This window comes from Eumetopias jubatus, unplaced genomic scaffold (genome assembly GCF_037043125.1).
Source record: "Eumetopias jubatus isolate StellerSeaLion01/CBP00866 unplaced genomic scaffold, mEumJub1_p1.0 scaffold_7, whole genome shotgun sequence".
Taxonomy (NCBI): Eukaryota; Metazoa; Chordata; class Mammalia; order Carnivora; family Otariidae; genus Eumetopias; species Eumetopias jubatus.
In genome coordinates, this window is record NW_028274813.1 from 11,844,771 (window position 1) to 11,857,506 (window position 12,736).

The 12,736-nt window shown below is 53.2% G+C and overlaps 1 protein-coding gene across 1 annotated transcript in view; it reads right to left on the reverse strand.

Moving 5' to 3' along the window:
* The window catches only part of SLC24A4 (solute carrier family 24 member 4), a 163,616-nt gene that overhangs the window by 25,287 nt on the left and 125,593 nt on the right, over positions 1-12,736 (reverse strand). The window contains exon 12 of the mRNA XM_028099656.1: positions 9,134-9,338. Coding sequence (XP_027955457.1) covers positions 9,134-9,338 — 205 coding nt within the window. The remainder of the gene's footprint in view (positions 1-9,133; positions 9,339-12,736) is intronic.

Sequence of the window (12,736 nt, forward strand, 5' to 3'; positions counted from 1 at the left end):
CTTGGTCTCCCCCGGACACTGGCACAGTCAGGGAACACAGTTTGGCCATTAGGACCCTGTTCCTGCTCCCCAACAGAAGCAGCTGCCCTCGTGGGGAAGAGGGCACAGATCCAACCCACAGACCAAGATCTCCCAGGCCACAGAGAAGGGGGCTGCTGAGCTCCCATGGCTGGTACAGATCCCTGAGACCCCATCCCAGCTCTGGGAGCAAGCCCATGGCCTCCACTGAGCTCTGTGGAGGCTCCACGATCAACTCTGGGACTGGATGTAAATGGGTCCCAGAACTAGAAAGTCATCTGAGGTTGGTGCATCAATGCCCTTGTTCTAAAGACCCCAAGTTATGGCCAGCTCTGCAACCCACTTCAGGGATCTCAGGGCATCCAGCAGAGTGATCTGTCCGGTCCCCCATCTATGCTGTTCGGTCTCCACTATGTGGCAGTGGGTGGACTGTCAGCCTCTCTGAGCCTCCACGGCCTCCTCTGGGATGGTGGGGAACTGCTGCCCCTCACCCACCTCTGGGAACTGTGGGGCGACCAGAGAAAAGCAGAAAGTACAGAGCTCATTGCCCAGCCTCTGAGGGCTTTGTCCAAATTTGGAGTCCCCAGGGAACATGAAATTAGAGACCACTAATCCCAGAAACACCGAGATAGTCAAGAACGCTCACTGCCACCCGCCCCCCCCCCCCCCCCCCCCCGCCGCTGCCCTCTGACATTAAACATTCTGCAAACCCTACAATGACGGGGCGGGGTGGCGGGGTTCCTGGGTTCCCAGGTTCCTGGTGTCTGAAAACCACATAGACCCAGCAGCTGGCCTCCTCCCTCCCTTCCTTCCTGTTCCCCCTGGCATCCTAGAGCCGACACACCAGCTTAGCAGAGGGCCCTCTTGGCCAAAGTCAACAGTGACACCAAAGGACAGCACTTGGGAGCTGGGCAGACCTGGTGCCAGCCCGAGCCATGGCACCTACTCATCTGAGCCCCAGTTTGCTCATTTGGGAAATGAGGACCTACACCAGCCACCCAGCAGGGCTGTTGTGCAGTACCCCGAGTACCTAATATAAGGTGCTAGGGACAGTGCTGGGGCTGGGGCAGGTGCCTGATGAAGCTATGGGTTGGGACCTGTCTCTCCTTGGTCTCCCTGAGGCAGAGCCACGCGGGTCCCTTACCAGGTCCGGTCTGAGTCACCAGTAAAGGTTGGTTTTATTGCTTTTCTCCATGCTGCACGAAGGTTCTCATGGACATGGATGTGCTGAGCCGGCCCTCAGCTCCCATTCCAACCTCCCTCCGGTGTCTGCAGAGGCGTCTCCCAGACTCCCTTGCAGCTCCAGGTCTGGACTCAAAAGAGCCTCCCTAATTTGAGAAGAATTGAGGTGGGGCCAGGCTGCCTTTCGGCTGCTCTAGATGCGCTCCCGGCAAGCAGGGCTCTGGGGATATTGGGATTTGCCGCAGGGGATCTGAGCCCAAGCACTAGCTGAGTGGATGTCAGGGACCGTCCAGAGGCCTGGCCACAATCCCAGTGCCCTGTTTGTGCTGCTTTGGGAGTTGAGACATAGCTGTGGCAATGGCCTCCTGGTCCCTGGATCACAGCTCTGATCACAGCTCTGATGGGGAGATCTCGAGCTCACAGGTCTGTGGTATCCTGGCTCCAACTGCCCCGATTCTGGTGTGGTGGCAGTGGACGCAGTTTCGGTGGGGAGGAATCTGGGGTCACTGCTGGTGCCCAGACTAAGGTGTCCTTCCCATGATCACATGAGGCACCTACATCTCTGCATTTTCTTTTTCCTGCATCTGAGATGGGCTACACCCAGCGTCTCCGGATAACCCTAGAGGCGGCAGTCACAGGTCCCACAAGGGATGTAGGCGTGCATGTGCGCAGACCCTCACCTTCTTAGGGGCCACCAAAGCCATATCGGTGAGCAGAGCAAACTGACCAGGGGCGGACACCTGGCCTTTGGGCCAACGGCATTCTCTCTCTCCTTCCAGATTCTGGAATTCAGATACAGCACCAGCGAGCTAAGTTAGGGGGCTTGGAATGGTCACGGGCCAGTCTGGAGTCCATGCGAGGCCACAGTCTGCAGTGAGGACTGACTGAATCGACAACAGCCAGTCTGACAGGCATCCATGGAGAAGTGCAGGCAAGGACCAGGAAGAGCCCGGACATCCACGGAGACCCTGAGTCCCAGCCCTGGACGACTCTAGCTGTTTCTGTGGTCTGGGAACCCATAACACACCCCTGTATCCTTACTTTAAAAAAAAGCCCTCCTTTATCTTGTGGGAGCTTGTGTGGGCTTCACGTTGCTGGCATGGGAGGAGGCTTCGGGACCCCAGCACGTGATGGGTCTAGGTCCCTTCACCCCCGCCCTCCCAGCATGCACTGTGCTGGCCTGACCAGCATCCGGGGCAGATGGCCTGGATGTTTGGCTCTTTCTGGTCAAGACTGCCCTTTGGGGAAGCCCATGCCCCTTTCTGGGACTCGGTTTCCCACTTCATAGGAGGCAGCGGCAGGTCTTAAAATTCCTACGATCCCTTCCGATCCTCGTATTCAGATACCGTTTATCACGAACCACAAGGACCTGGCGGAAAATTGCTTCCACTTAGATTAAAAAAAACCCTGAGCTTCTTTCTCCACTATGCTCTATTATGTTTTTAGAAACCACCCATAGCCAGAAAGTGAAAATAATCCAAATGTCTAGCAACAGATGGATAAAGGTGGTATATCCATACAAGGGAGTATTCAGCCGTACAAAAGAACAAGGTGCCAACACGGGCTACCACAAGGATAAACCTTGAAACCACACTGAGGAAAAGCAGCCAGTCACCAAAGGCCACCTACGACATGATTCCACTCCTATGAAATGTCCAGAACAGATAAATCCAAAGAGACAGAGTAGTGGCTGCCAGGAGGTGGGTGGGGTGGGGATAATTGCTAAGGGGGAGGTGTGGTGAAAATAGTCTACAGTTGATTGTAGTGATGGTTGCACAGCTTTGTGAATCTACTAAACCCCACTCAACTGTATACTTTAAAGGTGTGAATATTAGGGTAAGTGAGATCTATATCCGCAAAGCTGTTACAGGGGATGAACAGGACACTTAGCACGATGAGCAATGTGTGGAATGCTGAATCACTAGATTGCACACCGGAAATGAATAGAACACCACATGCTAATTACACTGGAGTTAAAATTAAAAAAAAAAAATAAAGTTGTTACATTAAAAAAAACCAAAAAACAAAAAACGCTCCACCAGCATTTGTTCTGATGGAGCTGTGAACCGACAGCTCGGCGCTCCGCAGCAAGGGCAAGGACGCTCCTTTGAAATCCTGACTTTGACTTATGAGACAATTTCTCTGGCGGCTCCAGAGACGGAGGCAAGAATGAGAGGCTTTCCGCCGTGAAGAGCCGCATGTCTCTGGGGGCCTGGAACAGATGGGCACCGTGCCTGGACTGTCACATGTACGTGAGCCCACGGCCCCTGGTTTCTCCGCCGCGTTCACGGTGCTGCGGGGCTCCAAGGTGAGAATGTGCCCACGGGTTTCTAGAGCTCTATTTCTCCAGTGCACCACCCCCCACCCACCCCACGGTTTAAAGAGGCTAAACAGAACCCTCTCGTCCCACCTGGGACAGCTCGCTCGAGTGCCACGTAGAAGTGGTGAAGATGGGCTGGGGTAGGGAGAATAAGTCCTAAAAACATCCCCAAATCTCCAGATTGCCTGTGCTGAGTTTTATTCTAATAAAGGAAGAGAAGGTAGAGCCGTGCCATCCAAGGCCTGAGGAGGGCGTATGAGGTCCCCAACAGTGTACGCCCCACAGACACATTATTTGGCAATCCACTGGTTGGACCCCAGTGCTGGCCCCTAAGCACATCTGGTGTCAGAACACCAGTGTGCAAATCCCAGTTCTGCCCCCTTCCTCCTGGGTGACCTTGGCAACTACATCTCTCTGTGCCTCAGTTTCCTCACACGGGAAATGGGGAGCACGGCACCCACCTTCTACGGTTGTCATGTGGACTCAGTGGGTGACTACAGTCCCCCGCCTGGCCCATAGGAGGTGCTCGGTTAGTTTCACCTCCTGTGACTGTTCAAGCACCTCCAAGGGCCTAGACTTTGAGAAATGCACATTCATCCCAGTCTCTCCACTCGGCCTCGTAGATCCTGGATACATATGTATCTGAGGTCATCTGCAGGCTGTAGGACAGCCTGGGGGCTCACGGTCAGGGACCCTACTCCCCAGTGGACCAGACTGGGACGGTGTTCACAGCTCGGGAGGCACAGGACGGAAGAGGGGCTCCCCCGACTTAATGGCCATGTGATTCGGGAAGTCACCCAGCCTCTCGGGGCCTCAGTTTCCCTCTGCAAAATGGAGATAAAGATGATGCCTAATCTCAAGGAAGCTGTGAGGATAAATAAAATGCTCAGTACCGAGAGGCAGGACGGCACAATGGGGGTGGCTGGGCTGCCCAGGCGGGAACGCTCCTCTCCACCTAGAAGCTGGGGGACTGCATGGCTGGCTTAAGTTCTCTGGCCTCTCTTTCCTTCTCTGCAACATGGAGATCATTGTCCCCACCTCATGGGAGGATTCAAAGAAAGAAAAACCACATAAAGCTCTTAGAACAGGCCACAGCACCTGGAAGCCCCCCAAGAGCCCTGGAAGGGTACCTGACTTTTCACTCCAGGCCTGACCTACAGCAAGGCCCCAGGGCTGCTACAACAGTGGTAGACATGAAGGCCAGCATCCCAGTGTCAGAAGAGAGGAGTCCCGTTGGCCCCCTGGGCTGGTGGGGCCTCCCAGACCACAAGTCAACCACAAACAGCCTGCATTATGGGCTTTCCCCAGCCAGGCGGGGACTCAGGGTCACCAGCTGGTAACTTCAGAGCAGTTCCCCGGGGTTGCAGACCACAGTTTCCATGGGAGAAAAAGCTTCTCTCCTCTTCCTCTTCCCCCAGCCAACAGCTGGCCTGGGGAAGCCTAATTACCAGCCTCCACGGCCCAGAGTGGGAAGAGCAGGCTGCAGTGGATGTTGATGTGAATCCAGCAGCAGGCCAGGTGGGCACAAGGGACAGGCTGTTGCTGAATGTCCCTGGGCTCTAGTCTACAAGCCCCATGATCCCGTATGCGGGTGGCAGAGCCCAGGGGCCCCAGGCTGGGGCCACCTCCTCTACCTATCCACCGTGGAGTAGAGGAAGATGATGCATAAGATGCATCCTGTAGTTAACTGCTTGGATTTACCCAGCACACCCGCAAGCTCTCAAAGGACAGGGACTGTGGCTGTCCTGTTCCCACCTGCATACCCAAAGCCCACAGCGGTCTCGTACCCAAATATTTACCGAAAAGATAGATCTTATCTGCAAAGTGCCCAGAGCTGGGTACCTGGCACACAGCAGGTGCTTCCTGACACTCAGGATGACCACCCAGCTCCAGGCCTCCAGGGATCCTGGCACCTGTGACCCTTCTAGAACACAGCTTGTGGTCCAAATAGGGAAAGATGTGAAAAGCTGGATATAACAGAAACCATGTGATTCAAGCACATAATCCAAATTAGCATTTTCCGCACACCTACTATGCATCGGTCTGTGCCCAGAGACAGTGGCTAAATACCTTATTCACTACTTAGAGCAAGCCTGGGGCATAAGCACCATTGCCCCCATTCTCTGGCTGAGGAACAGGCTTAGGGAGGTGAAGCAGCTTTCCCAGTGCGACCTGCCGGTGAGTGGTTGAACCAAAACTTGAACGCAGGACTTCTGGACTCCAGAGCCTGCCTCCCCAGGCTGCCCCCGACTACACAGAAGAATTGTGCATAGAACCGACAGGCCCCGATTCATCCTGCCACTGCAGCGAGGCTGGTTCCAAGCTGCCCAGAGGAATGGCTCCTGCCCTCCTCCCATCCCCACCCCTGCTACCACTTTCCTCGCCCCTGGTGACTCCTTCCTGGGCCCAGCTTAGGGGATAGCTAGCTCCCTCTGCCCCTAAAGCATCCTCAGGGCCACCGGCCAGCCCCGGATCATTGTGAGGCCACCACCAGAGAGAAATTGAAAAGACAAGGTGAGCGAGAATGGGTGGTCCAGGGCCAGGAGCCAGACCCTCCCAGGCGCTGTGTCCCACTGTCCAGGTTCCTATAAACCTCTGCCCACACCGGCCTCGCTTTTCCGTGGCCACCGTACACACCTAAACGGGCCGCAACCACACGGCTCCCTTTCCACACCCCACTCCTCAAAGGAGATGAGGGGAGGGCAGAGGAAGCGGAGCAGGAAGTAACTCGTGGTTTCCAAGGTAAACACCTGGACACACATCCGCAGGGACACAAAGGGAGAGGGAGCTTTGCACGGGGACACAGGAAGCCCGGCCTGTTCCTGAGGGCAAGAGGAGACGAGGACGGGGCGGAAGCTGCCAGCATCTGGCTCCGATCTGAACTGAGCCCCGGGGAACGTCCTGGAGCCTCCGGCTGGAGGAGGAAGGTGACCAACTGCAGCAGGAAGCTGGGGCCCATCAGGCAGGGGTCCACAGAGCCTGCGAGCTGCCCGGGCCCAGCCCTGGCAAGAAAGCAGCGTTTTGAAGCTCCCCCTGCCCAGTCCCCCCAGGGGGCTGAGCCATCCAGAGTCCTGCAGGAAGCTAGATCCCATTTCCCATGGCCACTTCTCTGAGAAGCGCCAGGTCCCGGGACAAAAACCAAGGGAGGGACGGCAGGCCTTGGGGTCCACCCCACCCAGTCCTGCCAAACTCAAGGTTTTGAGGAAACGCAGAGGTGAGTGGTCCTTACACATGGCTGCCTGAACGGCCGCTGCCAAGAAGGGCACCTCCCTTCTTTGGTTTCCGGCCGAGCCCTGGACAGCGGGCAACGCCTGCATAAGGATCCACATGAAGTAGCCGGTGGAGGGTGGCGGCTGGGGCCCCATCAGGGCCCACATCCGCAAAGTGGGGACTCTGCCACCCACCTCCTGGGACTAGAGAAGACAACTCACGGCACGGTACCTCCTTCCCGGAAAGCTTGGCGGGGCCACAGCCAGCCTCTCCCTCCACATCCCAGCCCCCACTGCATCTGGGCTCCAGCCCCTGAGGAACCGAAACCCCTGGGGTTCCTGCCGCCCCGAGTCCCTGTGCTCGCCCTGAGTGCACATGGCAGAGGAAGTGGGCTGCTGGAGTTATGATGCATGGCTGTGGGGGGGGGGGGAGGGCCGGGGTTCCGGACTCCGGGCCTGTGTTTGGACTGCTCATGAACACAGAAGTGAAAAATGCCAGGCAGGGCAGGGACCCGTCCTGGCTCTTCAGACTTGGAGCAGGTTCTGCTCTGGGGGCGGATACACCGCCCTCCCGGGATCCCACTGCATAGATATAATCTCTCCCCCAGTGTATACAAATAGGTCATCTGATACAGATTCCCAGGATCTGGAGAAGAACACCCCTTCTTTCAGTGGCCCAGGCCTGGCCCCAGGGGCCAAGCTCCCACCCAAGTACAGTGTGACCTTTAGCCCACAAGTCAAGCTACCTGAGCATGATCTCTGCTCCCCAGAGCCTTCCAACAGGTGTGCTGCCGTGTCGGATATGTCCGACCCAGCTCCCCTCACCTTCTGGTCGGCAGGGGAGGACCTTGGGGGGGGTGGCCTGAACCCCAGGCCTGGGCCCCTCTGTGACCTTAGTGAAGGGAAAAAATTCACTTGCCAGGTCTGCCCTTCATGTGAAAGAAGGGATCAGCAATTCCTGACCCAGCCAGTTCCCAGGAATCACCCAGAGAAGATTGGAAAATTCTGATTCCCACATCCTGTGCCAGTCTTTGAAATGTCCATGTTTTAGAAACAGACCCTGAATTTGGGGAAGAGCCAGGTAGCTGTGATCGGCATACCCTGGAGACTCTCATCTAGGAACTCCGAGGCAGCCGTGTGATCTCAAATGGAGCCCGTATTTTCAGGATGAACCACGGTGGCACAGTATTCCAGCCTGGGCAGACCCCCCCACCGTCTACTTGGGGGCAGGAGTCTTCCCAAAACATGGGGACGAGGGACTGGACAGCCTCTCTCCCTGCAGAGCCAGCTCTTAAATTACGTGCTCTGTGAGCCTGATGTTAAACACAGAACTCTTTTCAGAAAAACATCAAGTTCTGGACTTGAAAATCCTGGAATTCTGGGGCCTGTCCGGATGGCAGGACACCCAAGACAAAAACTCTGAGACGGCGGCCTTCCTCTCCCACCTAGGACTCAAAGGCCCGCACAGAAAGTTGGTTAAAGAGGAAGGTACACGGCGGGTGTCTGGGATTCCTCTCGCATGTGAACTCACTGGACAGATACCTGCTAATCACCTACCGTGTGCCAGGCAGAAGTGAAATAGACAAGGATCCCTGCCCTTTGTGGAGGTGACATTTTAGCTGGGGGAGACACACAAGAGAAAAAAATACATAAAATATTTCAAACAGGGTAGTCAGGGATGGCCACCCTGAGAAGGTGACATTTAAGCAGGGACCTGAAGCGGGGGAGGGAGTGAGCCACGTGGACCACCGGGGAAGGTGCATTCCAGTGACAGGCAAGTGCAAAGGTCCTGAGGCAGGGCATACCTGGTGTGTTCTAAGGACAGTGAGGGGGCCAGTGTGGCTGGAGAAGAGGGCACGAGAAGGAGAAGAGAAGTGGAGGTCAGCAAGGAGCTGGCAGTCAGAGGACACTAGGCTGCAGAGGTCACACTCCTGTGAGATGGAAGGAGCTGAGGGCTTACGTACGGGTAGGAGATGCTGTCAAATGTAGAAGGTGTAACTGTCTATGGGTAATTTGTGGCCTTAGAATATCCTGTCGGCGAATGTCTGGTTGGAGAGTCTAACCGGGTCCGTAAAATTAACAGTGGTGGTTGCTTTTTCTTACTGCAAAAGAAAGACCAGTTGCCCTGGGCATTTAAGTGCAATCACTAGGGGTTACTGGTGCCCCCATGTCTCCAGCTGGCCTGCTCTCTGGCACGCAGGCTCCCCCACACCGGGCATGCCTGCATCTGACCGTGGCTCTAATCCACAGCTCGCTACTTAGGACGTATTTATCAACTGCCTCCAAAGCATTCTGGTGACCTAACGTCGACCCTTCGCACCAGCCTCCCCCGGCCCTCCTGGGTCCAGGTCTCCGTCCTGAAGACCTCAACTCAGCCCGAGGGCCCTGCGCCCCCAGAACTCACCGGGCATGGAGAAGGGGGACAGGAAGGCAGACTCGACCGGCTCCGGCTCTGGGGGTGGGGGTGGCGGCTGGGGTTGTTGTTCCTGCTCCCGCTGAGGGTCTTCGGGGTTTTCCACGGGAACGTTCCCGTTCTCGATGTTTTCGTGTCTCCCGTTTTGAAGTGGCTTGCTGTTGACACCGTTAGCCGAGTTGATCAGTCTCTGCCGCTGTGTGGACGGGAGGCAAGTCAGACGCCAAGACATGTGACAAAATGTCACACGGTGGCTTTGTTCCTTACTGGGGCATAGCGCTGAAACGTTTCTAGAACACCATCCCTGGAGATCAGTCTCCCTGAGAAATGGCCCAAGAACCTTGGACTCCATCTCAGTTTGCTCGTCTCCAGGTAGACTGATACTGGGAAGCCTTTGGGGCTTGGTCAGAGCCTGCCAACCAGACCACCCAGCCCATGACTCTGGATGACAGTGACCATTCCAGATCTCTCAGTGGACATTTATAAGCTGCCTGAAGAGAGTCAAAGGAAACGTCCTGCATCATTTTTTGAATGTTTAATTTTTTTTCACGTCTATTGTGCAAAAAATACACTTAAATGAAGCATATGGCTCAATGATACGCTACATCAAGATGTAGAACATTTCCTGCCCCTCAAAAGATTCCCTCAGGCACCTCCCTGGTTTATAAGCCCCTTCTCTCTAGAGGTAACCAAGGTAACTGCTATTCTGACTTTTATAGACATCAATTCGTTTTTCCTGAACTTGAACTTCGTATAAATATAATATGTATTATTCTATGTGTGGCTTCCTTCACTCAGTATCTGTAAAATGCATTCATGGGGTTGCACGACCTGGTAGCTGGCTATTTTTCATGGTTGCCGAGTATTCCATTGTATGAATGACCTCCAACGCATTGTGTGGTTTCCCTTCTCTGGTTCTCATGAAGAATGCTGCTGTGAACATTTGTGCACAGGTCTTTTTCTGGACAAATGCGCTCATTTCTTTTGGGTATTTAGGAGTGGAATTTCTAGGTCATTCAGTAGGTGCACGTTGAACCACTTCACACTCGTATCAGCAATGGATTAGAATTTCCTTTGTGGGATCCTTAAAGAGCCAAGATGTCCATCGACAGATGAATGGATAAAGAAGCTGTGGTATAGATACACAATGGAATATTACACAGCCATCAAAAGGAATGAGATCTTGCCATTTGCAACGACGTGGATGGAACTGGAGGGTGTTATGCTGAGTGAAATAAGTCAATCAGAGAAAGACATGTATCCTATGACCTCACTGATATGAGGAATTCTTAATCTCAAGAAACAAACTGAGTGTTACTGGAGTGGTGGGGGGGTGGGAGGGATGGGTGGCTGGGTGCTAGACATTGGGGAGGGTGTGTGCTATGGTGAGCGCTGTGAATTGTGCAAGACTGTTGAATCACAGATCTGTACTTCTGAAACAAATAACGCAACATATTTTAAGAAAAAGGAAAAAGAAGACGATAACAGGAAAGGAAGGATGAAGGGGAGTAAGTCGGAGGGGGAGACGAACCATGAGAGACGATGGACTCTGAAAAACAAACTGAGGGTTCTAGAGGGGAGGAGGGTAGGGGGATGGGTTAGCCTGGTGATGGGTATTAAAGAGGGCACGTTCTGCGTGGAGCACTGGGTGTTATGCACAAACAATGAATCATGGAACACTGCATCAAAAACTAATGATGTAATATACGGTGATTAACATAACAATAAAAAATTAAAAAAAAAAAAGAATTTCCTTTGTGTCCCGTTCTTGTCAATGCTTGACCCTGGCGGTCCTTTTAATTTGAACCATTCTGGTGGGTGGGTGATGGTATCTAATTGTGGCTCTGTTTGCATTTCCCTGCCGACTCGCGATGCTGAGCACCTCACTGGGTTGCTGGCCACTGGGATGACCTCTGCTGTCCCAGGGCTTTGCCATGTCTAATGGGTGTGCCCTGAACTAACCTGTCCCCTTCCTGGCCCTATTTTGTAGCAATTGACAAAGGCTGCCTCCTTTCTGCCCATGCAGAAGCTGATCCTCCTCACCAAATCCATGGGCTTCTAGAAACCAGGGAAAGGCAGAGGCCACATTTCAAGAAATCCACAGGTTTCCACTTTCCTTTGCCTTTGCCCAGCTCCCATTCATCTGGTTGCAATTATAAAAGCCTGTGGATCAGTCTGAGTTAGGCCTTGGGGGTAAGGACTGTCACACAATGGACAAATATAGACCCCTCCTGATTCTTCACCAGGAGACTAAGAGTGCGTGAATGCGTCCCCAAGGCATTATTCTCTACCTGTGTGCCCAACGCCTATCCTCGTGGTTACTGGAAGTTAAAACATCATTATTAAAATAGATACATGTTATTTCTCTTAAAAAAAAAAAAAGGAATTGACCATTTAACCACCTTTATGTTGGTTTTAGGCAGGGACTCCTAAATGATGAAGTCTAGGATGGGGTGAAAATTTTTAAAATTCCTTTTTTTACGAGTGTGTTCACAACACTTAGCCTACCAAAAAGAGCAAGAGATCTATGTCTGAGACTCAAGTTCAGATGTGGAGGCATAATATTTTGCTACTCGAGTAGCAAACCCAAGTAGTATTAAATGACAGGCCATCCCTGTAGTTAAACAAACAAAAAAACCTAGTTGTGCAAGAACAGAATTGTAAGGAGGGAGGCATGACTTAATGGCAAGATGAATGGCAGCAATGGGAAGGGGTCATGATGCTAGCCTAATAGGAATCAACAGAGACTTGTACCTGGAAAAATATCTAAAGTTACCTGAGGTTGTATTAAGAGAGGCATAGATCACAACACAAAGGAGGTGATGGATCCACATGCTGAGAGAGATAAGCTGGAACATGGGGAGGACTGGAACCATGTTACATCAGGGAGGGTGGGAGGTTCTAAGGATGTTTAGGTTCAAGGAGAAAATCAGGGGGTGGCGATGTTCAAAGGGTTGTCACTTGGAAGAGGCAATTAAAAACAACTCAAGCAGGGGCTGAACATTATAGAGGGAATAAAAATACAGAAAGAAGGGGCTGAGGAGGTGGACTAACTGATCCCTGATAATCTACACAGTCCCACTTTTGCAGTCTAGACTCAGATTTGGGTGGGAATTCCTGTTCTGCCCTCATATTAGCTGTGCAGCTTTGGGAAAATTCCTTTGCCTCTCTGATAAATTGGAAATCTCATCATCTGCTTCAGAAGGTCATTAAGAGGATGAATGCTGTACCACAGGTAAAACATCCCCCACCTGCCCGCCCTCAGCAGCTGGACAGACCAGCTCAAAATGACCAGCACCCAGGAGGGAGACGCATGGAAACTGAGGGTTGGTGAAATTCTGTGCCCCTCAGCAACTCACTGCAGTGGCTCTGGGTAAGGACAGCCAGGTGTAGCCTTGGAATGAAGGAAAACCCCTCACACACCCTCCCCCCCATGCACACACCCCCTACAAACCCCCTCTCAGCTGCTCTGTCCTCTCCAATGAATGAACGAGAGCATCCATCCCGCAAGCACTAGAATCTACCATGGCTTAATTGCAGCTTTGCAAACGTCTCTAACGTTTTGGAATTAAAATGACTGAACATTTTAACGAG